Consider the following 25,514-nt stretch of genomic DNA (forward strand, 5'->3'; position numbering starts at 1 on the left):
TATATATATATATAAATGTGTATTATAACTCACAAAAATGTATATTAGGTTTAAAATAAAAGTATAAAAGTAAAACAGATATTCAAAAAGTGTTCTTATAAAGGTTGGCAGCTGCAATAGTGGAAGAATAAAAATAATACATAAAATGAGATAAAATGTTGAATTTATTTAATAGTTTTTAAGTAAATCTTCACTTAAATACAATGCACTATGTTGTTCTAACTACCATTAAAATTGAAATTATGGTGTAATCTGGTTCATTTCAATACCCCAAAAATGTTCTTAGTATCAGCTGTTTTCCTAAAACACTGGTGCAAATGAACAATTCATTGGACAGAATAGGAATGACAAACACTGTAAACTAATCTTACATGGAAATAAAAAAACGTTTTGTTTTTTTTAAAGGGACATTGTGGTGAACTAATAGAATGCAACGACCTAAATTTGAAGCGCAAGCATTTTGAAGCACAAACACTACAGAGCCTCAGAGAGAGCATGTCACAAGCCGACCACCAATTTCTTCAGCAGTAGTGCAAGCAAAATGTCATCGCAAACCTCTTCCAGTATTCCCTCAAGTGACGAAGTAAGTGCATTGTATTTGTTACACATGCTGTAGTCATGACGTTGAGGAACTACGTTCGCCAAGTTTTTCTCCTTTGGGTAACCGTAGCAGAAAGATGGCAGCGAAAGATGGCAGTGAAACATGGCTCCTGTAGGGGAGGTGTGCCCTATGTCATTTAATTAACAACTACTAGACCTATTTATATATAATTTTTTTAAAATTCACATTGATGTGATAGAACATATTTGTTTGCATATTATTGAAATTAATAGTGGTTTTCAAAATGAATAAACATTGAAAAATCAAAACATTCTACACAGTGTCCCTTTAAAATGAAACAAAAAAAGTGAGATGGACATTTTATATTCAATGGCAGGATATTGTTACAAAGATGCAAAAGACAACACTAAAAGTAATACGGAGACTTTTGTAAATGAATTAAACTTTCAAGAGAAATAGAAACACTTCATTATTTAATAGAATTAGTAAAAGTAAATTTGATTTGAGCTTGTCAGTCTACCGTGCAATAAAAAGCATGGGGCTCCACATTTTAAATTTTTGTCAAAACCACAAAAAGATTTTGGTGTTTTTCTAATTAAAAAAACAACTCACAAAATTTGGAGTTACATGTTTCATATTGGACAATCAAACAATACTTTTTGTGTATTCGTACATCATTCGAGTACAGTTCAGTCCACTCACTCTTCCTGTTTGAAGTAATGAATGTATTTGTAGTCCAAAGGCCTACTGGACATGAGGGCCGGGTCTTTCCTGCTTGCGTGTGACTGGCAAGCCTCCAGCAGCAGCAGCAGCGTCATCTGCGTGTGTATGAGTGTGAGTGTGTGTGCTCGCTATGCATTCATGTGCATCACAGCTTGGGTTGATTGGCCATCTTGGCCTTCAGGTTCTCTGCCAGCTTGTCCAGGAACTCAAAGGTGTTCAGGTAGTCAGCACGGGTCACGCTGTAAGCAGAGGAAGATTTGTGGGAAAACTGATCAGGTTTTGATTGAGAAGCTACCTGGCCAATGCCTATTTAGACAGAACAACAATTCCTACTATAGGAAAGACTGACTATCACCCAACAATAATGGAGCCAAACGGCAGAATTCACATCAGGCGTTGGATTCATCAATCAACCAAATACATTTCCTGGTCATCATGCTGTTCACGTTTTGACATCATACGATCAAGACAACGCTTAACAATTGATCAATATTACTTTGCCATTGAGAAGCTTCATACAGGATGTTCTCAGGGAGAAGTGGCCACTGATCTTAGCGTACTGCTTCTCAATTATTTTCTCTTGTCACCCCCTGGAGAAAATATTTTGCACCCCCCAACTCTCTGCTGCGACTTGAAATGTTCATTTGTCTCTAAACATGTTTTAAGTGAACCGCTGCACAATATTGTATCCTTATTAACATTAAAGAAAACAAAAAAAAAAAGGAAAAAGAAAGAAATATGCCATGTCAAATATATGTCGCAGCATTTTTTAACAGCTCTTATTCCGATGGGTAGGTGTGTTTGTTGGGGTCTTTTGTTTGTTGTCTTGAGTTGAAGTTTTGTATGATAAAGTACTATACAAATAAAGCTGAATTTGAATTTGAATATAGACCAACTTAAAACAAAGAATAATTTTAATAACATTTTTTTTTTTTTTTAAGTCACTCTCCGCCTTTCATTTCATCATCCCTGTTAAATATTTTTCCATGATATCTCTTGAGGGTTTCTTCACTGCACTCCATATTTCCTGCTTTGTGCTGTGTGTGTGCATGCTCAGTGCAAAAAACCCGACACACTGGAGCTAATAATCCCTGCGAACACTTGGACAATGAGAGCACCACTGCCACCTACTGTAATGGATGTGCAATAACAATTCACACTTTACAACGTGTTTTTTTTTTGAAAAGTGCAAAAGATATGAATCAATTCGGAACTTGTTCAGAGACGTCAACACAAATAGCAAATCAGGATTTTGGGGAGGTAGTTCACTCGCTCTGCTTCCAACCCCCGACTCACTCATACAATCACAAATGTCAGAGCAGGAGTTTTAGATTTGAGGTTGACACTCAGCGGGAGTGGACAGTTAAGACGGCGGTGTCCATGTCTGCTTTTTCCCACGATAGTTTTGCCAAACTAGGACTAAACAAGGACTTGGCTCCAAATTGCTGTGGACTGGTGGTTGGGGACCACTGGTTTAAACTGGTTTATTAATTAATATAGGCAATTCTAACAAGTTATAATCACTAATTGTAATTAGTAGTCGAGTCCCGATCCTCCACGAATAGGGAAGGGCCACTGTAGTGCATTTTAGGTTCATTCTGAAATTTCACCTGATAGCTGAATACCTCTAATATTTTGTTCATGGTGATCTATCTGTCCATCTCTCTATTTAGCTAAAGATTCTCAGTACCACCACATTGTGACATTTTGTTAACAAGACTAACTTTGGCAGTCCCTTGATGCAGATGGCCAAATCCTTGGTCATGAAGCCCGCCTCGATGGTCTCAACGCAAACAGCCTCGAGCGCTTCCGAGAACACGCGCAGCTCCACGTTGCTGTCTAGCTTCGCCCGATGAAGGAGGCCCCGCGTCCACGCAAAGATGGAGGCTGTGAGGAACAAGATGCCACAATCATTCTCACACACAAACAGAACATCCACATTCGGATTATCGCTGATGTGCACTACCTATGGGGTTGGTGGAGGTTTCTTTTCCCTGCTGGTGTTGCCTGTAGTGGCGCGTCACTGTGCCGTGCGCCGCCTCAGACTCCACGGTCCGTCCATCGGGACAGATCAGCACACTGGTCATCATACCCAAGGAGCCGTAGCCTAAAAGCAAGAAAGGCCTGATACTTCATGTTTGCACTTTTACAAATCAATGTAACGGAGACCTTATTTGGATAAACTCATACTATTGACTTCACACAATTGCATTCAATTGTGAAACTTTAGACGCACGGATGATGATATGGATGCCATTGGATGTGGAAGAGGTGTAATGATCGCCATGCAACATGAAATTCAAACTAGAGAGTGCAATTTCTGTCGCAATTGCGTGTGAATGGGGAAGCTGATGCCGAACTGAATGCTGTGTAATTAATGAATTGGTGAAATTTGAGACTTGAAGTTTTAATGATTGTAATCGAAAGGGGGTAATATGTAAAACCTCTCATAATTTGGGAATTTGGGCAATGTGGTATGTGTCCTGAGTGAGTTGCACAATTTGAAGTTGGACATTTTTTTCTCCGTTGATATGTGTGGAAGAAGAAAACAAATATGTAAAACATCTTTAAATTTGGGAAGTTTGCTGTGAAAATTTCTGGTATTTCGGGTGTGTTTTAATAGCTCTGTATAAATGGCTTGAATGAGCTGAACTAAACTTGAAATGATATGAGTTGGGTGAGAAATGTGGAAGGATTATGTAAAATATTTGCATGGGAACGTTGCCCGGGGAGAAAAAAAACATCTTCTTTTGTTTTGTTTTTTAGCATGAACGACTTGTGGATTTTCGCTTTTCACGACATGGCTCAAAATGAAAAATGGAATTTTGAGATTGTGAAAATTAGTTCCTGAGATATCCCGAATGAGGTGGAATGCGAATGATGAGGAACATGTTTTGGTGGAACGTCTCATTCACTTAAATGTTTTGTTTTTTTTGTGCTGTGTGGAATTGTGAGATGGGAAGTTGGGGAATGTGGATAACATATTTTGTGAATATTTGCAAGTTTGAATGGTTTTTAGAGGTTGAGACATTTGGATGGGGTGCAATGTCAAAAACGGAGGCAAATAATAGTGGTGCAGAACAGTATGTGTAAATGCATTTCAGTATTCTCACAAAAACACGGTTCTGTGAGGTTAATGTTCAGCAAAATTGGTATGCGATGAAGTGCTACCCTGAAGAAATCTACAGTATATGTTCATTTATTCAATTAGTCACAGCACCACCTAATAGTGAAAGGAACTCTCCATGTTAACACATGCATTTTTTTTTCAACACACTGGTCATCGTGCCCAGGGAACTGTAATCTAAAAACTGAAAAGCCCTGTTGCTGCATTTCAGATTTGTTTTGCTATTTACGGACCAATGGACAACTGTACCAACCTTGAGCCACAGAGTCGGATTGTACATCGCCATCGTAGTTCTTGCAGGCCCAAATGAAGCCCCCGTCCGACTTCATGGCCTGGGCCACCATGTCGTCAATCAGGCGGTGCTCGTACCAGATACCTTTGGCCTCAAACTGAGCACGGTATTCCCTGTTGAGTAAGTAGGAGTGTGAATGTGTATTTAAACCATTTTTTCCCCTGAGGAAATAATGCAGTCAATTAAACAATTAAGCAAATAAGCATAAAATATTTATTTATTTTACATTTATTTCTGTCAGTGCTATACTTTTGTGATGGCATCACAGAAAAAAAAGTAGAAGAAAAGGCAAAACATACTTGTCGAGTTTATTATTTAGATTATTGGTCAGCAATTTGAAATACTCAAAGAGCCATTTGGACTGTCCTCACATAGAGAACGATTTCACCAGGAGAGACAAAACCCTTTTGAAATCAAAAGTGAGGATAACACTGCATTTATTTATTTTTTTTTAACTGTATGTATAAACAAATGTGTTGCTGCCATTAAAAATCAATAAGCTGCTACATAGATCATGAAATGTTTTTTCTGTTTGTAATAAAACCTTTTGAACTCAGTAAAAACAATCTTGGTTTAAGATCACCTTCAAATGAAACAGTCAATGTCTATTTGAGTTCACATTGTATTCGTGGAACTGAAATGAGCCACCTGCAGCGAACCACAATTGACATCTGCTTCTTTGTTCCGTCATCATTTTATCTTGTGTACACTCAGAAGCGTGCAAAGTTGTGTTTACCCACCTACCAGTCGCTCAATGAATCTTGGTGCCAGGTGTCACACATCTGCGTCCGTCACGCACATTTTGAGTGCCCAAAAATTGTATAAATAAATACAAATGTTTGAATGTCATAAGAGCACCATGATTGTCAAATGAAGAATTATATTTGAAAAATGAAATAAAATACAAATAATCTGAAATTAAACACTCATGATTTCTTTTCCAAAGTCACAAAGAGCCACATGCAGCTCAGGAGACCGCGGGTTGCCAACCCCTGCTTTAGATGCTTTCTGATATGCTGTCTCATGAGATTTGCTAGTGATGGTTTGAACTACAGTTTTATGTTCATGAAGCTCTATGTCTTGTATTTTGCGCTGTACCACATTTATCGTGTTTGGCTTGGGAATTTCCACTGTATACTATGAAGGAGAAATGTGTGAGTGTTTGTATGTGAATGTAGGGGCATACTTCTCATAGATCTCCTGGAAAATGTCTTTGAATCGTCCATCATACTTCTTCAAGATGGTGTTCTTGGTGCTGAGGTAGAGAGGCCAGCATTTAACCAGAGCCATCTGGAAGGAGCTGTGAGCAAAGTCCCTGATGGACTTGTCCGTATTATACATCCCCAATGCCACGCCGCCAGTGCCTACACACAAATATACACATTATAGAAAGGCACTTCTTTTTTCAGGTGCTCACCGTACAAAAAAGGGCACCCATTACCAAAATTATTCATACAATTAAAAACAAAAAGGGCAGAAATGTATACTACTCACAAAAAGATAGGAATATTTGGCTTTCAGGTGAAATTTATGGAAAATTTAAAAAGTTCACGTTACAGTGATATCATATCATGAAAGTGGGACATTTAAGTAGAAGGATGCACTGGTGATTTCCTCATCCCAAACAATTCATTGAAAGAAAAGTGAACAACAATGGTGGGTACACCACAACAAAAAAAATCAACGTCTCAATAATTCGTCATGTGCTGTTGAGCATCAATTACAGCTTGACAACGACGTCTCATGCTTTTCACAAGTCCACCGATGGACTGCTGCGGCATGGCATCTCACTCTTCTTGAAGAGCAGCCCTAAGATCATTGAGATTCTGGGGTGCACAGTTTTGAGCCTGGACATGGAGACCCAGCTGACCCCACATGTTTTCAATAGATTCAGGTCTGGAGAAAGTGCAGGCCATTCCATTTGTTGTTCATTAGTCTCCAACAGCCGTACCCCGATGATGCGACGTCGATGAGCTGGAGCATTGTCATCAATGAAGATGAAATTAAGCCTGTGTTGTTCATGTAGGGGAACAATCACTGGCTTCATGATGTTATTCAGGTTGTACGGGCTTGTCACTGAACCATTCACAAAGCGTAGGGCTGTTCTGTACCGACTGGACAAACCTGCCCACAGTTTAACACCGCCACCACCAAAAGCTCGTCCGGTGACAACAGTGGCTGATGCGTAGCGCTCTCCTTTTGACGTCTCCAACATCATTTCTGCTCAATGTGAATCGACTTTCATCAGAGCAAGCTGCAGACACATGGGTACACCCTGAACTGGTTGCCAGCCAATCACAGATCCACTGCATATTAGTTTGAATTATTTAGCAATTCTTTAGTACCAGTGACTTGTAAATCTCCACTGTATGCAGGCCTGCCTTTACCAACAGGCTTACCTGGGCTGAAGCAAAGGGACCTACGATACTCAAGGGCCTATCGTTTACCTGTCGTTCACTTTGTATTCTTGGTATGAGTTCACCAACCAACAGGCGTTTCTGTGCAGTGCCGAGGCCGCAATAACAGTCTCTTGAAAGTCTTAATAGTTTCATATTATTCTGCCACTTGTTGAACTTTGTCAGTCACTTCACAGCTGCAAATTTGACAAAGAATCCCATTCTGCGGGCCTTATCGGAGGGCATTAAATTCCACATCATTCTTCCATTCGTTTATTTATCAGTCAATCATATAATTACGGCATCTGCAGACCAATCATACACCTGGACTCCGGACATCACGTGACTGATCCCCGCGTGCATTTGTTTACGCATCTCAGCTGACGGGGCCGTAGTAGTGGCGTTTTAACAGTCAACATTCTGTCAAAATGAATTTATATCTCACCTTGATGAAAAGGACATACTGAGATACATGTACAAGCTGGACAGGTTGGATATCACAGATTCACTACGAGTGCTTTTTCAACTTTCACCAAGAGTACTTTTTCAACTATTACGAGGGCAGATACCACTACACTGGTCAGTCCTTGCGACCATACGAAGAAGGTTACAAAGTTTAGGTGACGGGCCGTGTGGACTTGCTTGTCTAAAAGATTCAAATCTTTTAGTTTTAGACAAGCATACTGGCAGGATCAACCAGGTTGCTACTTGCCTAGGAGCCAGGGCTGGGCTGACTGTCGGGCACGCGTGCGTGCACACGCTCGTCCGCATCCCCCGCCATGGTGGTTGACGTCTTGGTCTCCCTGTAAAACGGGCGCACCAGATGGGGCGCTCGCTTGCGGCAACCGCGGGGCTGGAGAGCGACCCGCGGGTCGGAGGAGCCGTCTGCCCAAACGTCGGCGCTACGACTTAATTGGTTCTTTTCTTTTGGTAGCCTGTAGAATGCTCGCTCCTTCTTTTGCCACCTCGTGTTTTGACACCCTGGTGCACACAACAACTGTCTACCAATGCCAAAGGGAGGCATTTCCTCAAATTGGGAACAAGTTTTCTACTCTGCCAAAATGGCTATGTTTGCATTTGGCGCAGGGCATTGTGGGATGCCTGACGCTAATGTCCAGAGCTCTATTGGGTTTTGTAAGTTATTGTACTATATTACTTTTTAAAAACTATTTTGATCAGAAAAATCAAAAGTCGAAAAATGGTATTCTGATTAATATTGTTTGTGGAATAAGTCTTAAGCAGTAAAATCGACCCGTTTTTGTCAGGGGGCGGCTATTTTGCCACTTACTGTCGACTAGAAATGACATCACAGTTGCTTAGGGCTCGGATAACGACCAATCATGGCTCAGCTTCAGAAGACAGGTTAGCCGTGATTGGTCGTGACCTGAGCCCTGAGCAACTGGGATGTCACAGAAAGTGACAGAAACATTTTGGTAAACTTCCCCTGTGCATACCTTCAAAATTGTGGACGACGAACTTGACCTGCTCGCCCCTTACGGGTGTGTAGATCATCTCCACTTTGCCCGGCCCGGGAACCACAAAGTCGGTGGCTTTGTACTGTGGGAAATACATTGAAGACATTTTTAATACTTTAGAAATACATGACTCAAACAAAGTAACATGTAAAGTAAAGAACCAGCAGGGCTGTAAAAGTCTGTTTGATGGAAGAGGTACAAAAGAGCTTTTCATAGACATTACGCAACTTTCTACCGCATGACACTTCACCTAGAAATAGTTCTTGCTCTGCGGCCAGAGTGCTGTTGACTTTGGCCTGCGGGCCAGAACATGATGGTCCAAAGGCCAACTTATGAAATGTAATCTTTTTACTGTACGTCTCCTGAGCTAACCACAAATTGGTGAGAGAGACAGTAAACAGCTTGTTATACATTAAGCGAAACTGAGAACTTTCACCGCCGCCCTCCAGCCCCACAGTTTTTCACTGTCAATGCAGGAACAATTTCCAATCGAAACAAGGCTGTTTTTTTCTAATTCTATCAATAAATAAGACCAGATAAGTATTTTTGACATTGCAGTGTGCTGCTAGATACTGTAATACAAAGTGAGTAATTAAACACTTTAGATTGGTCAATAACTTGTAAAAATAACACCCACAAGTGTGGACTAACCAAGAGTCTAGTTTTGTGAAAATAATAATAAATGTAACACATTGGGACATAGGAGGTTTCAACCCGACATCAGTGATATATTTTTGCAATACAATTCTAAATTCATTAACACAAAGTATGGCTGATCTGTTCTTGTCGTGACCCTCTTCGCTGAAGGTTATAAAATGTAATTAACATGTTTAAGAGCACATGTGGGAGAAACTGAGAACCTCAATATGTTAAATCAACATTGTCACACAGTAGAAATTACAAGATTATGTTCCTAGTTAAACTGTGATGTATTTTCTGCGCACAAAAAGGCAGAAAACAAATTAAAACAATTAATCCATTCATTCACTTTCGGGAGCACCACTCCTGATTTGGGTCACGGTTTACTTGGAGCCAATCCATGTTGAGCTTGGGCACGAGGCAGGCAGCTGCCCAGGGCCTACAACTCCTCCCCAAATTTCTTTCACTATTCAGGGGCTGGCCCAGTACCTATCACCCGTGAATAATAGGGGGTTCACTGTATATGGTTTGACTGAACATTTTGGTGTTAAACATGCAATGTTTAATTCTGTTTTATGTGTCTGTTTCATAATGAACTTCAACTGGGAGTGACAAACATGCAGTTTACTCAAAGTGATGTTCTACGACAGTCTCCGTTTCTTGACAGTGACAGAGTGAGAACAGATGCTAAGGAATCTTTAAAAAGTGTGTTTTAATTTATGTTTGTGTGCAATGAGAAGTGCTGAAACCATGTGGGAGGAGGAAGACTGTTTTAATCTTAAAATTGTATACGGCCCATCCATATCATGGATTTTCACTTATTGAGGGTGCGTATAGAATGTAATAAAATGGGAGGTGGTTGATTTTGTGTTCAATAACTATTTTTTAAAAGATGTGATCACTCGTGACAGCCAAACTCAATGCTACTATCCACCTGATCTCCATGGGCATGCCTGCCAATGATGATGGGCTTGACCCAGCCGGGAACCAGGCGGGGAATGTTCCGGCAGATGATGGCTTCCCTGAAGACGGTGCCACCCAGTATGTTCCGAATGGTCCCGTTGGGCGAGCGCCACATCTGCTTCAGTTTGAACTCCTCCACACGCTTCTCATCCGGCGTGATGGTGGCACACTTGATGCCCACGCTGTAGCGCCGCACCGCCTCAGCTGCATCCACTGTCACCCGGTCGTCCGTAGCGTCCCGGTTCTCCATTCCAAGGTCATAACTTGGTAGGTAGAGAGAAATGTTTTTTTTTTCACATGACATGAAAATGATAGAGTAAAATTGGGAGGTTTTGTTTCTTTGCATTTCTGAAAAGTTCTGTGTATCAATGACAAAGTTTTTACAACGATCCTTAAATCACAAAGAGTTACAAAAAAAAGCATTAAGACCTCCCACCATTCTCTGGGTGATGTGGGATCAAGAACCATTAGTGGTACTCCGATCAATCGGCCACAGATCGTGATCGGCCGATTTCCGTGGAAAAGTACATGGTCGGCATACAGTATGTCGATCAATGCCATTCATTAGTGATCAAAAAAACGATCACTCGCGGCTCGCACTTTGCAGCATGCAGCCAACTAGACACTAGCCTGTATACAGTGTAGCGTCCCTTCCCCCTGTTCTCAATACTGCACATTACAGACCAAACCTGTAAATGAATCATGATATATGTTTGTGCATTTTTTGCACTGTGATTTTGAAATAATTACCTGTTTTCGAATAATGGGATGGAAATTTGGATAAAATGTTTTTTAAACCCCTCCATGAGCCATCACCTTACCGTGGTGGAGGGGTTTGTGCGTAACATTGATTCTAGGATTTAAGTTGTCTGGGGCTTTATGCCCAAGGCAGGCTCACCCATGGCAAACAGGTCCTAGGTGAGGGACCATACAAAGAACGTTTCAAACGACCCCCTATGAAGAGTGTAAATTTTGGGCCGCATTTCGGTTGCCTGGACCTTGGGGCCTGGCTGGGCACAACCAAAAAGGCAACATGGGTCCCCTTTCCCATGGGCTCCCCACCTGTGGGAGGGGCCAAAGGGGTCGGGTGCGTAGTGAGCTGCGCAGCGGGCAAAGGCAGTTCAATCCCAGCTACAGAAGCTAGCTCGAGGGTCAAGGAATGTCACCTCTCTCGCAGGAAAGGAGCCTGAGCTGGTGCACAAGGTAGAGAATTTCCGACTAGTCAGTCTACACACAGCTTGGGCTCTGGTACCAGTCCTCTCGAGAGGAGTTGGACTCTCTTCCACTTTGGAGCTGCCCAAGGTGAGAGCTGCAAAGCAGGTGCCTCTGCCTTCGGGTAGGGGGATGGGTCTCTTATTTCTGCCTATGCACCAAACCCTGAGTACCCATTTTCGGAGTCCTTGGAGGGCGTGCTGGATAGCATTCCCCCTGGGGATTCCCTTATTCTACTGGAGGACTTCCATTCCTCACGTGGGCAACGGCAGTGAGACCTGGAAGTGCATGATTAAGAGGACCCTGCTGGCAGTAAGGGATGCCATCAAGCTGAAGGACTCCTCTCCGTGCTGTGGGGCTGTCCTGGTTGACACGCCTCTATAACATCGCATGGACATCGGGGACGGTGCTACAGGATTGGCAGACCGGGGTGGTGGTCCCCCTTTTTAAGAAGGGGGCGTGGGGGGGGGGGGGGTGTTCCAACTACAGAGGAATCAGCCTCCTCAGCCTCCCTAGTAAGGTCTATTCAGGGGTTTTGATGAGGAGGGTCCGTCGGCAAGTCAAATCTCTGATTCAGGAGGAGCATTGTGGTTTTCTTCCTGACCATGGAACAGTGGACCAGCTCTACACCCGCGAGGACTAGTTCGCCCAACCAGTCTACATGTGCTTTGGGGACTTGCAGAAGGCATTTGACTGTGTCTCCTGGGGGATCTTGTGCAAGGTTTCTACGGAAGTATAGGATATCAGAAGCCCTAATATGGGCTGTTTGAGCCCTGTACGACCGGTGCCAGCGTTGGGTCCACATTGCCAGTTAGCTGGAATCATTTACAGTGAGGCCTGGACTACGCCAAGGCTACCCTTTTGTCCCCAATTCTGTTCACAACCTTTATGGACAGAATTTCTAGGCGCAGCCGAGGCGTTGAGGGTGTCTGATTTGATGGTCTTAGTATTACAGCACAATTCTGAACATCCGAGCATTTCACGATGCAACGCGCCTTAGTCCGTGAAAAGAACCCACTGTATTGTATTACTTTTGTCTGTGACTGGCATATAAAGAAATGTATGCCTGGATGTTGTGTAGTTGGCTAGTCCAACCATAACATGATGGAAACTAAATTATCATTCCATATTATTGTGTGGACCCTGAACTTCTGAGAAAGTGGGTAAACGGAGTGGAACTGGACGGTTCGGAATGGAAGCAAACCAAGACCGCGGTGCTTTGCAGTGAGCACTTCTTAAGTGGTAAGACTCGTTCTCGAGTGTGATAAAATGTGCTGTTTTCTTTCCTACATATTTTAGGATTTAAACAGCTTGCATCCATATCTATGTAAACGTATAAAAAGAATTTGTTTTCAATGATATGACTGCCATCTTAACTTGTGACATCATTTTGACGTAAGCCCGGAATTGTCAATAGAAGTATTTGATTGCTTCTGCTTAAATAAGCTAAATTGCTTAAATAAGCAAGAGATGTAAGAAAGATATTAATGTGAATTGCAGCTTTTGTGATGAATGTCTTGAAGCTGTTGTTCATTTATTTTGGTAGTGTCCATTTGTTAGTTCATTATGGGACAAATTGCGTGATTTTATTCATATTATTGAAATGGATGTCAAAATCGCTTGGAAAAATGTATTGTTTTTTTGAACATATCATAGAAAAAAGTAATAGTAAAAATATTACCTGAGAAATCTTTTGGTACTAATGCCAACATATCACATTCATTGTTGTAAATTCCGTGAAAGAAAGCCATGCCTTACTGCCTTTTATAACGAATTTAGACAGTACATTCGTTCTATTAAATATTCTAATAAACAAAAGTATCTGAAAACAATGGAGATTTGCAGTAATTTAAAGGTGTTCCTATAAACTTTTTTGCCCCTAGCATGTTGTAGCATAACTTTTTTCTATCTTTGTTTTTTTCCTGCTTTATATTTATTTCTCTGTATTTCATTTTCACGCGTTTAATCGTGCAGCTTTTCTGAAAGATTGTGTCAACACTGACCTCAGTAAATTGTTTAAAAAAGAAAATGACCTCACTTCTCTGCTAATTGTACTCATGCAAAACCTGAAATGCTGCATGAAGAAAAGGCATTAAGCTCCAACTGGTTGCACGAACAGCCATGACCTTTCACCTACTTTCTCCATTAAAAGGCCACAACATTGTGATGTGATGCCCATGATTTGATGTTGAAAATAGCAGGTAGAAGGAAAATTTCATCAAACAAGATCAGGTTTGACATGTATGTTGTGTTTGTGCTCTGGATTGCAAAGGCATGTGTGAACATTATCGCCTCAAAATTCTTTAGACATCCTATGTCAGATGGGTTGCAAAGTCGTCAAGGAATGTGCGTACGTGACACAGTGAGCTTTTTTTTTTCACAACGGTGCTTACAATTTCTGCAACCATTAAATGTATGTGTGTATTATGACAATAAACAGCCATCTCAATGACAAGTGTTTTGACAAGCTTAAGTTTGGGTAATAATTTAACAAACGTTTGTGAGCAAAGACTAAAAAAAACACCACCATGTTTCACTGTAGGGACTATATTGGGCAGGTGATGAGCAGTGCCTGTTTTTCTCTACACATACCGCTTAGAATTGACACCAAAAAGTTCAATCTTGGCTGCATTAGACCAGAGAATCTTATTTCTCATAGTCTAGGAGTCCTTCATGTGTTTTTTGCAAACTCTATGCGGGCTTTCATGTGTCTTGCACTGAGGAAAGGCTTCCGTCGGGCCACTGTGCCATAAAGCCCCGACTTGACCTTTGGCTTCTTCTTTACCTCTCTCACCAAGGCTTTTCTTCCAGGATTGCTCGGTTTGGCTGGACGGCCAGGTCTAGGAAGGGTTATGGTCCTCCCAAACTTCTTCCATTTGAGGATTATGGAGGCCACTGTGCTCTTACAAACCTTGAGTGCTGCAGAAATTATTTTGTAAGCTTGGCTAGATCTGTGCCATGCCACAATTCTGTCTCTGATCTCCTTGGGCAGTTCGTTCGACCTCATGATTCTCATTTGCTTTAAGTTCGTCATTGTTAAATATTGCTGTGCAATATCATTGTACAATGTTATGCCAAAGATGTATGACGCAATTTAAAATATAAACAAAAGCTATTGTTCACAAATCCATAATTATCCTGTGAATCAAAGGCAGATTTATAATATTTTTGGTAGAATATTGTCAAAGTATTGTTAAGAGTTTTTAAAAAAAAATATTGCCTTTTTTTTTTTTAGCCCATATCGCCCACCCCCGTACCCTGTAGTCTATGAGGTTACCTGTGCAAATCAAGTTCCAGGTAGGGGAAGATGAGCTTCTGCTTGATGAGCTCCCAAATGACACGGGTCATTTCGTCACCCTGCATCTCCACCACAGAACCGGCTTTGATTTTGGCAGCCATTGGTTATCCTGTAAACACACATACAATACAAACACATTGAATCTGAGGCCTTATGTGCGTACGGCCAAAACGTGTCATATGCACAAAAACAAATCCAAGAGAGTTTGGCTGCAGCCACCATTCTCAGCAGCTCCACTACCGACAGCGTGGACATACGGTCATTGAATACTTTCAAAATAAAATTGCGTTCCATTTCCGGTTTCAAAATAAAACTGCCTTCCATCGTTTTAATAAAACGCTGGGCAAAATGTACTCTTAATAAAAATATGATACATATTTGGCAAAAACAAAACAAAAAAACAAGTATATCTCCTCTCTTTGAAATTGACTTAATATAAACATATAATTTAATGGTTATATATATTAATATATAGTTTAAAATTAAAAAAAAAAAAGGTCTTCACACTTTCACATTTAATCTTAATACAAACATATATTTACAAAATAAAATGTATTAATATACATTTAAAAAGAAAAAAAGGCATAATGGCATCTTTCTAAATTACTCTTAATATCCATCCATCCATTATCTATACCGCTTCTCCTCACAAGGGTCACGAGCGTGGTGGAGCCTATCCCAGCTGTCTTCGGGCAGTAGTCGGTGGACATCCTGAATTGGTTGCTAGCCAATTGCAGGGCACACAGAGACAAACAAACATCCGCACTCACAATCACACATAGGGGCAATTTAGAGTGTCCAATCAACCTACCATGCATGTTTTTGGAATGTGGGAGGAAACCGGAGTACCCGGAGAAAACCCACGCAGGCACGGGGAGAACATGCAAACTCCACACAGGGAGGCCGGAGCCGGGATCAAACCTACGACCTCTGAACTGTGAGGCGGATGTGCTAAACAGTCGACCACCGTGCCACCCTACTCTTAATATGAATACTATAAATATATAGCTTCAAATGTAAAATAATATACCCTCTGTCTATGCCGTTCAAGTTTTTAAGGATTTTGGAATCAGACATAGATTTGTAGCAACCTCAAATTATGAATGTTGGGGTTTATTTTTCAATTTCCTAAAAAGCTACAAAGGAATGTGTTCAAATTCAGCACTATTTCCTCTGTGAATAAAAAGGTGCTTTATTTCAAAATGCAATAACACAGCATGCCAGTTGACATTTTTAATGTAGTACAAGCTTTACTTTAACAAAATTTCAACATTCTATCCCTATCATGAAAGAAAAACTTGAAGAGCTCCAAGATTTCTTTCTTATAGTCCAATCAATCGACAAACTGCTTTCCGCAGCTTGTCCTCTCCCACGATGATGCATCTACATATGGCAAATAAAGTTACGACAATTGTCTAGTCAGACGAATTTCACATGAAACAATTTCACCACGTAGCTCTGACACTTTTCCATGCTGAATTACTACAGCAATAGCTCTTTCTAGTGAGCATTTTTGATGAACACCCTCAATGAAAGGACATGCTTTTCCAGCTAAACATTGAAATTCAATACGGCTCACTGTATAGTCAATAAAATATACAGTAGCTGCGAAAAAGAGGTTCAGCAGCTTTGGCTTTCAATGCTCAAGTTGTCCTTTACAGCCGAATAACGTGGTGGGGACATGTACAAATGGCAAAAAAAAGAATTGCGGAAAATTCAGTCACATCCAGTCATTTTGATAAAGGTTAACATTTTTTGAAGTATTAAGTAGTCAGTTATCATTTTCTTTCACGTGTGTTCAAATGAGCGTCTCTTAAGCGTGCAATAAAGGACAACGTTTCCGGGCTGACGGTGGTCTGGGGAGAGTGCGCTGGGAATGGTGGCTGCAGCCAGACCCCTCTCTCAAAAAAAAAAGGCAGATTTATGAATCTGTGTATATGCATGAATCTAAGTGCATTCCTTTCATACATCTCAATCAATGCGGAATTACTGGAATGCCAGACTCCTCCCACTCCATGGCCCCAAAGAAATATTCAAATTGATCTAACAGGGTCAACTGGTGGGAATTCCTCACTCTACATGACCAAATAATCAGATTATCAAGATATGAGTCACAAAATGGAAAAAAAAAGAGTAACCTCACAAAAAGTGAGCTGTAGCTTGTAAACGAAGTCGAGGCCTGAAAAACTATTACTGTATTTTGGGCACGCTGTTCTCTGGAGTCAACTACAAGCCCTATGACGAGAATCTGTTGGCTGCCAACAATAATGTCTGAATGCTCATGTTGAAGGGCATTCTCATTGGATAGAGAGGGCATAAACTTCAAGAAAGGGCCGTCCGCACCCCCAATACCGCTCCCTGTCCCCGAAAATATTTTGGGGCACATATGCCAATTGTGGATGAATGCAGATGTTAAAGAAGCAGTTTGTGATCCCCGGTTCAAATTGAATCAGGTAAATGATTAGACGAGGAGGCGACGGTAAGTTGCGTCCCATTTACTCTCCACACCAAAAGTGACTGTTTACACAGTCATCCTTTCATATCTATAATCCCTTTGAAGTCAGAAACATGTCCACTCCCTGCTCCTCGCCTAAAGAAAGGCCTGGGGAATGTCTCTCCACAAACTTATTCTTTACATATGCAGTTACTACAATTTATTAGTGGCAGAGTATCATGGGGTCTAAGAACACTGCATCCAGGTGAAAATAACAGAAAGGTCTGCTGGGTGGCCAGATAACGAGAAGGGGTGGAGGCCCACCCCACTGGCTAGAATGTAGATCCGCCCCTGGCTAAAACACGAACGTATTGGACGCAGCCATAGACAAGTAGTGACAGTGGGAGGGGCTGTGGAAGTTGTACCTCGGTGAATGTGTTCATTCATACTGTGATACAGGGGTGGCTCACTCGGCGTGACTCAGCATTGAATCCCAGCTTGGATAATTAAGACAGCAAAAAAGAAAACAAAACAAAAGATTGCCGAAAAATTATTTAAACTTTATCTAGACTTCTGAGTGTTCACATTAAAAGATGCTACAATGTCTTATTTGAATGATATTTGGCAACAGCTGTTCCCATAAGAACAATTCCTCACGAATAGAAGCTTTTAAATGATGACTGATTCATTTGTGAAAGTTATAGCAGTCCCGAGCATGATCTGATCTGATAGGAGAAACACTCAAACAGGAAGTACAGTGCAATCAGAAGAGGACGAGCAATCTGTTAGCTGGAGGCAAACTACGTCAACACATCAAAACACGACAAGGACCTTCCTACACACGATATGCCGGTTTAGGGGGAAAAATCCTTCTTTTTTGCCTTTAATTGTAAATCCTCGTACAAAAATTAAATGGCCACATTAGCTTCACTTGGTTTGCTGAGCGCTTGAACAACACAAACGAACAATGGAAGTGACGATACCGTCCTTCCTACTGCTTGACAGTCCGCCACGAAGACGGAACAGAAAATGATGCCTACTCTTACCTTATTTTGCAGGTAAAGGTGGATGAAGATGGCGGTTCAATTCCCACAATTGTGCCGAGCCGGGAGTGCTTGCGACAGTTTCGAGGAAGGAGAAACAGCTAGGCTGTATCGAAGTCACCGACTTGGTTGATAAAACATCAACCAATTAGAGAAGAGGAAAAAAGGTTAAGAGCCAATCAGACGCGACCGTACGACTCAATGGGCGCGTCGACGCGGTCCGCGTTTCCAAACTATAGTATAGTCTATAGTGGTAAATGTAGGTCTATGGATATACAAATAAGAAAAAAAAGCTTAGTACTGTACTGTATATTTAATTTTTGTTATTATGAGCGGTTCAAAATGGATGGACTTATGGATATTATTTAATGTACCTTTATTAGTTTAATTATATATGATTAAAATAACTGATAATACTATTAGAAATTTGATCTCGAATAAAAAAATATTTGCTAAAATACGATTACGCAGCTAAAACAGTTTCCATACAATAATGTAATTTTTCGAATACATAAGTTCATACATTTAAAAAAGAATTCCATGTGTGTATCTTTTCAACCACTAGATGTCGGTAGCTCACCGTTAAATGTTTTTTTTAATTTTCTCTTTCATGCAGCCATGTGGAGAGGAGTGTGGCAAGAAAGCGGCAGGTGTATCGTTTTATATATCCACGATTATTTGCCTACATCGTTTTGTACTATTTTTAAACACTTGACTTTACAGAGACTGCGCCCGCATACAACACATAGAAACCCCAAACGTGCTCACGGTGATGTAATACGATCTACGCAGTACGATTTATTAAATGATGGTGAGCAAGTATGTAGACATTATAGTTTTTTTCCACACCACACATACATCAAACTGTCTTAAATGCACACTCTTTTGTTCCAGAAAGGATGAGCGCGCAATAACGCACCTGGCTATCATTTAGTTATTTTGATTTGGTTTATTTTATAACACAAAGCAACTAAGATGAGAAAATGAACCGGCGGTTCTTTGTTGTCTCCCACCTCCACTTTGAAAGAGGACCACATCATCAGGACCTTACAGGCGTCATGTGACTCGACATCTGCTCTCTCTTGATAACCAACAGGCAGAAGGAGGGAGACCGAGAGGGGGGAGAAAGGAGCGAGAGGGAGAACGAGAGAGGGGGTGGATAAGGAGGAGCTTGTCGCTATAAGATTCACTCACACACCATCAGCACCACAAAGTCACAGTCCATCCATCTATTGTTTGCTGCTTCTCTCCTGCTTTGTTTTTTTGCGCGTAAAAACACGCTCACCTTTGCGCACCGCTCAGCTGGAAGGTGCGCATTGACTAACCCCTCACACTTAACCTCCAGTTCGCTCTCTGTCTTGGGCTCGATTATGGTCACAGCCCCCGCGGTGTCAAGGTGGATCCGCCACGCGTTTCTCGGATCGGTGCGCTCCTACAGGGGCTGGGATGCGCACCGGGCACCTCCCGCTTCCTGCCGAGCTTTGGGTCTGAGCAGCGGGAGGAGGAGTCCAGCGGCGCCGCGGGGCGCCGAGTCAGAAGGACCCAGTCGACCCGGAGCAGGATGCCGGTGATGAGAGGGCTACTGGCCCCGCAGAACACCTTTCTGGACACCATCGCCACACGATTCGATGGCACCCGTGAGTACTGATGAGATATTCTATGAATATAAGTTAGTTAGTTCATGCATTTTCTTTCATTTCTCCATACATAAAAATGCCACAGTACCTTCAAGATTATGAATGCACACTGGTCCATTCATTCATGAGTGGTTGGCGGAATTATTCAAATACTGCAGTGGTACGTTGAGAATGAAACATGCAATTCAAGGTTTTCTAAGGTTGTGATGTAAATGAAGCCTGGTGTTTGCTGAGGCGTTTTACTTGCAGTTTTTGCTCGGGATTTTATTTTGCCTTTGGGCAGATGCAATGAGCATTCCCTGTGTGCTCAAACCCATGCTGGGCAGGTGGGCGGGTGTGAGGTGCTTATATTGCATTTGGGCTCTCTTCTTCTGTCCCTTCACACTGAATATTTGTGGAGCGTGTGTGAATGCTTGCAAAGATAACAGCCAGCTACTCTTCTTCTTCATGTCCAATAGAATTTATGTGCAAGCAATCGGTTTATCTGAAAATGGCCCCCTCCTAATAATCAATTACTAATAAATCAGGGATTTAACTAGAAATCTTAGTTTTAATAGTTTGCATGTTCCAGTCCCAACTTTTTGGGGACAGTTTGCAATGTCTCTTTTCTGTTCTCCAGTGCACAAAGCAGGGTCCATAGAGAGATGCTTGGATGAGTTTGGTGCTGATGAAACCCATCAAAAAAATTTGGGGTACAGATTAGAGCTAATCTTAAAATTACCCTTTTTTACTTCATGCAGGTGTAATGTCTAAATATCTTGATACTTAAAAAAAAAACTCAGTGAGCTACATATAAACGTATGTGTGATTATACAATTAGACACAATTGTCTGTGGAGTTCCTCAGGGAAACGTTTTAAGTCCATTCATTTTCGGACAGTTGGAAACCCAACCCTTGTCCTTGTAGGAAGAATGTGAAGTGGGTGAGCAGAATGTCCCATTACTTTTTTCCATACTGTATGCCATGTTCATGGTTGTGCACAACAGCACCCCAATTTCCATCTGAAATACGAATCACAACACAATGTAGAGGGGAGTACCTCAGGGAAAATGTTTTGGAAAAAGACTGAAATATTGCACAAAGCAAATTTGACATTTTCCGCCATTGTCATTTCTTGTAGGCAGCCTTGTGCGTCAGTCCTTTTGTTCTCCTCACTCTGACAGCAAGATAAGTTTCAACCTCATACATCTCTGTGGAGATGTTCATCACTTCACAGTTAATTGTTGAACGATAAAGGCAGTTCTTCATCTTGTTGTCTCCAATATAAGGGTGTCGTCTGCATGGGAATAAAAAGAAAACAGTGCACAAATGCATCCACCCACTGCCTGCATCACACACATACACGCACACACACACACTCACACACACACACCCACACACACACACACACACACACACACACACACACACACACACACACACACACACTGTCAAGACGAACCAAACAGTAGCAGGAAAGGAGGATGGCGGGGGACCACGTCTTTGTGTCTCAAGCGCTGGTTGTGTGGATCAGCCCCCGTCACGTCAAGCTCGGCTCTCTTATAGTGGCACTCCCCCGGCCAACGTGCTAATAATTACACTTCTCCAGCAGCACTGTGGACAGCTATTGTAATTAACTGCACAGATGTCAAGAATCCATTGTGGCCTATTCTTGGCTGTCAAATGGGACGGGGGTGCGGTATATAGGGATGGTGGTGGTGCTGATTATGGGGGGCAGGGGGCTTGCTGCACTAGCCATGGTAAGTGGAGGAGGGGCTGTTCCATTATGTGTCACATTGCCGTGTGGTTGTAAACGATGTGACATTCCTTCCAGAAGACAAACCTTTGGTGGGAAGGTGAAAGCCACATGTGTCTTTAACTGAAATTCTGCATCTAAATGAAAACCACTGGATTGCATTTGTGTGTGCGCATGCGTGTGTGTGTAATATCAGAGGTGGGCATCGTCAGTCCGTCACTAAGTTCCCCTCGGTATTTCGAAGGGGATCTGGCCAACCCACGTGGGCTCAGTCGGTCCCTCGTCTGCGACAACCAATCGGTGTGGAGAACATAATTTCCAGTTGTCACACGCAGGCAACGTAAACCAAATAAAGAAATAAAATAGAATAAAAACAACAGATACACATTTACGCACAGTGTGGTGATTGGTAAAATAAAAACAATATGGGACACATGTCCTAAATTAGCAATTGAATATGATGGCGTTGTGTTGATTGTGGAAGCAACTATGCAATGGGAATACAAATTGCAAAAAGACATGCTGAAATGTTGAAAAGTTAAGTCAAGCTAATCGTCACGCATCATCATCATCACCATCATCTTCAAAATTCTATTTCTCTCTTACCTTTGGTGATATTCATACAAGTCCTTCTGTAATTGGGTACCTTAAAAAAAATGATATTTGGCGTGTGCACCATCATTTAGACATGTGACTGAAGCTGCAAACACACTCAAAACCTAACACGCCGCTAATGTAAAACCTTAGCCTCTAACTTCCAAATAAAAGCTTATGTAATGCAATTGCCTTAGCAGGCTTTTATTTTGAAGTTAGCTTTTATGTTGGCGGGTGTGTTACGTTTTGAGTATGTCTGCAGCTTAAAGGTAAGTTACCGCAAACATTTTTTTTCAAGAATATATTCTATGCAAGCCCACTAGTTGAAACAGAGCATTCTGATAAATATTGTGTTTGTGGAATAAGTGTTAATCCACTTGTTTTTAGCCATCTGTGGGGGCGGCCATTTTGTCTTCTGTCGACTGAAAATGACATCACAAGTGCTCACAACGACCTGTTTTCCAAATCTGACCCGTGATTGGTCATTGTGAGCAGTTGTGATGCCCAGAGATGGATAAAAATCAGTGCATTTTGCTGCTTAACTTATATTACAAATACGCAAAATTAATCAGAATGCCATGTTTCAACGAGTGGGCCTGCTGGGAACATATTCTTGAAAAAAATATGTTTGGGTTGACTTCCACATTAAATGACATGTCTAAATGATACTTTTTTTGAGGTACCCAATTACTGAAAGAGTTGTATTTATTTGTAAATTGTTGTGTATATTTGTATTTCTTATCAAATAAACATGGCGGCACGGTGGGCGAATGGTTAGCACGTCCGCCTCACAGTTCAGAGGTCGAGGGTTCGATCCCGGCTACGGCCTCCCTGTGTGGAGTTTGCATGTTCTCCCCGTACCTGCGTGGGTTTTCTCCGGGTACTCCGGTTTCCTCCCACATCCCAAAAACATTCATGGTAAGTTGATTGGATACTCTAAATTTCCCCTAGGTGTGATTGTGAGTGTGGATGTTTGTCTCTGTGTGCCCTGCGATTGGCTGGCAACCAATTCAGGGTGTCCCCCACCCCCCGCCTACTGCCCGAGACAGCTGGGATAGGCTCCAGCACGCCCCGCGACCCTTGTGAGGATAAGCGGTATAGATAATGGATGGATGGATCAAATAAACACATGATGCTGATTAGGCATCTGAACAGCAGGATGGAAATACAAGTGACACTGACGCAGTTTTCCGAATAAGTCACTGGTTTGTGCAATGCCATTTGATTGTATGTGTTTCAGCACAAAATACAGTCTTGCAAATAGAAAATGTGTGAAATGGTTAATAGCTCACTGCATATATTTAGCATAATGAGGCTATTAGTAGATTCACATGGATTCTCATTAACATCGATATTTTGGATGTGGGAACACGTGAGACTCATTCAATTTGGGAAGCGAGAGCATGGAAAAGTCTTTCCCAGAAACGCCATACACATGCCTTAATCAATGTTCATTTGCCTTCGTTGCTGCTGCGCTCCTTCCCTGGGCAGCAGCAGCTGTGTGGGACTGCACTAGTCAATTGCTCCGATTAATTGAGTGGGCCTTGACTTGGTGCTTAATCAAGTTAGAGCCTGAGTGCCCTGCACATCATGTTGTCATGTTCAGAGCCACAAGCTGCAGTTTCTACCTCATACGCAAAACTTGATTGAAATACACAGAGATGACTTGTTTGTTTTCACTAATTATTGTGCATCAGTCTTTAAAACAAGGTGAATGTAAGACATTTACCAATTGAATAAGGCTATTCTCATAAAAAATGTAATAGAAGGATTGTGTACGTACCGTAATGTGACAAAATTAATGGATGTGCTGTAGGCCATATGGAACTGCTAGTGTTGAACAACCCTGACATCAAATTCATAAAAAATCCAAGTATGCCAGAACCTCAGTGAACACTTTGAGGATTACCTCCATAGTCATGTGTGTGTGTGTGTGTGGGTGTGTGGGTGTGGGGGTCTGTTTGCGTGTGTGTGGGTGTGTTTACAACTATTGTAACTATTGACCCTAGATTCTTGGGTCAATAGTTACAAAAGTTGAAATTGAATCAATATGTCTAGGGCCTAGCTGGACCATATTAATTCAATTTCAATGATTTCCTATGGGATAGAGGTATTTTGAAGTGACTCAAAGAGAACGTTTAAAGACATTTTAAAGGTCACTTTCGCAGTGAGCCACAATGAGTGGCCAAAATGATTTGATGATACGGGGTGAATATATCTCCATATTTAATATGAACCGTTTTTACAGTGAATGTAGCTCGAATGTGCAACAGAAACAATTCTTGCTAGTTCTTCCTCCATAATTAGTGTGGCATTTTTAAAACATTTGAACAACAGATTGAAGGATGAATTAATGGCATAGTTTAAGACTCTGTCATCTAGTTTGAACATGATTTAGTGTTTAACGTTTTGTACCACTTCCTACTAAATTCTTGTGTCTACGTTGAGCTAATTAAATTGCTCTTTACAGTAAACTAAACAGAGGTATTAAACTTGAGCAAATAACCCATTACCTTGCATTTTCTTGACTTTTGTTCACCAGCACATGCACTTTATTTTAATCACCCACAATACTTTTCCATAAAGTGACAATTAAGCTAGTTTACTGCTACTGAAGAGCCTTACAGTTACTGTAAAATGAAAATGAATATGTCTTCTAAATTTGACACGCCACGAAAAGAGTGTTGTTAACAACCCCGAAAAATTTGTATGAATACATAAATAATCAAAAACATAAAGTGAGGTTTTAAGGAATGAAAAACCAATCCATTGTCTCCGCTCTCAAACTCTGCGGGCATGTACGCTGAATAATGGATGCTACTTCATCTAGCAACTTTCTCATGCCAACTAACTCTACATGTTTATATGTGAAAATATATCCGCTTAAAGCCCCCGGTGTCTGGAATACACTCCACGGTGCTTTTCACACCATGACGAGAAGTGAACACTAGCTAGCCAGTGAACTAACAGGCTTCTGGGGCTCTTCTCAGTCAGCAGATGGGCAGCGGGCTTGTCTGTGGCGCCATTTCCTTTTTGGAGAATTAAAATAACGACATCAAGCACTTCTGTAAATTGTAGCATCCAGGGAGGATACATTTTTGGTGTGTAGGCATAGCTAGGTACCTGACTGCACCGCATAGTGGTAGAAATGGGGCAAGTGACAACTAAGTTACTTGCTTTTGTTCTGGATAACCACTGATGTGAACGAAGACGCTCAAGTTTTTATATTGTGGGGGAGGGGCAACTCAAGACAGATGCCCAAGTGCATCACTGGTCACCGCTTTAGCCGAGCCTAAATATCATGGAAACTGAAATGGTGAAAAATAATTTATTGCTATAGCTCCGCAATTCAGGTCTACATAGTTCTCAGCCTTTGTACATGTT

General features: G+C 41.5%; 2 protein-coding genes across 2 annotated transcripts in view; one reads left to right on the forward strand and one right to left on the reverse strand.

Moving 5' to 3' along the window:
* Positions 1–146: 146 nt before the first annotated feature.
* idh1 (isocitrate dehydrogenase (NADP(+)) 1) lies at positions 147–18,317 on the reverse strand. The gene is made up of 9 exons (XM_086051911.1): positions 18,168–18,317; positions 14,667–14,796; positions 10,149–10,440; positions 8,555–8,657; positions 5,891–6,068; positions 4,666–4,817; positions 3,252–3,392; positions 3,010–3,172; positions 147–1,524 (listed from the first exon to the last, which is right to left on the reverse strand). Exons 2-9 carry the CDS (start codon positions 14,786–14,788, stop codon positions 1,431–1,433), a joined length of 1,245 nt encoding a protein of 414 aa, XP_085908037.1. The 5' UTR covers positions 14,789–14,796; positions 18,168–18,317; the 3' UTR covers positions 147–1,430.
* Positions 18,318–19,383: 1,066 nt separating this feature from the next.
* Positions 19,384–25,514, forward strand: part of kcnh3 (potassium voltage-gated channel, subfamily H (eag-related), member 3) — a 132,274-nt gene continuing 126,143 nt past the window's right edge. Inside the window, exon 1 of the mRNA XM_086051662.1 lies at positions 19,384–19,801. Within this exon, the coding sequence (XP_085907788.1) occupies positions 19,726–19,801 (76 nt within the window). The 5' untranslated portion in view covers positions 19,384–19,725. The remainder of the gene's footprint in view (positions 19,802–25,514) is intronic.

Source organism: Filicampus tigris, chromosome 14 (genome assembly GCF_054856515.1).
Source record: "Filicampus tigris isolate MCC_2025a chromosome 14, RoL_Ftig_1.0, whole genome shotgun sequence".
Taxonomy (NCBI): domain Eukaryota; kingdom Metazoa; phylum Chordata; class Actinopteri; order Syngnathiformes; family Syngnathidae; genus Filicampus; species Filicampus tigris.

Coding starts and splice junctions, on each gene's coding strand:
- idh1 (XM_086051911.1), bottom strand. CDS start 14,788: ATGGCTGCCAAAATCAAAGCCGGTTCTGTGGTGGAGATGCAGGGTGAC. Junction 6,069..8,554: donor CGTCGTCCACAATTTTGAAG/GTATGCACAGGG, acceptor ATTTGTGTGTAG/GCACTGGCGGCGTGGCATTG. Junction 1,525..3,009: donor TGCATCAAGGGACTGCCAAA/GTTAGTCTTGTT, acceptor CTCTGCTTACAG/CGTGACCCGTGCTGACTACC.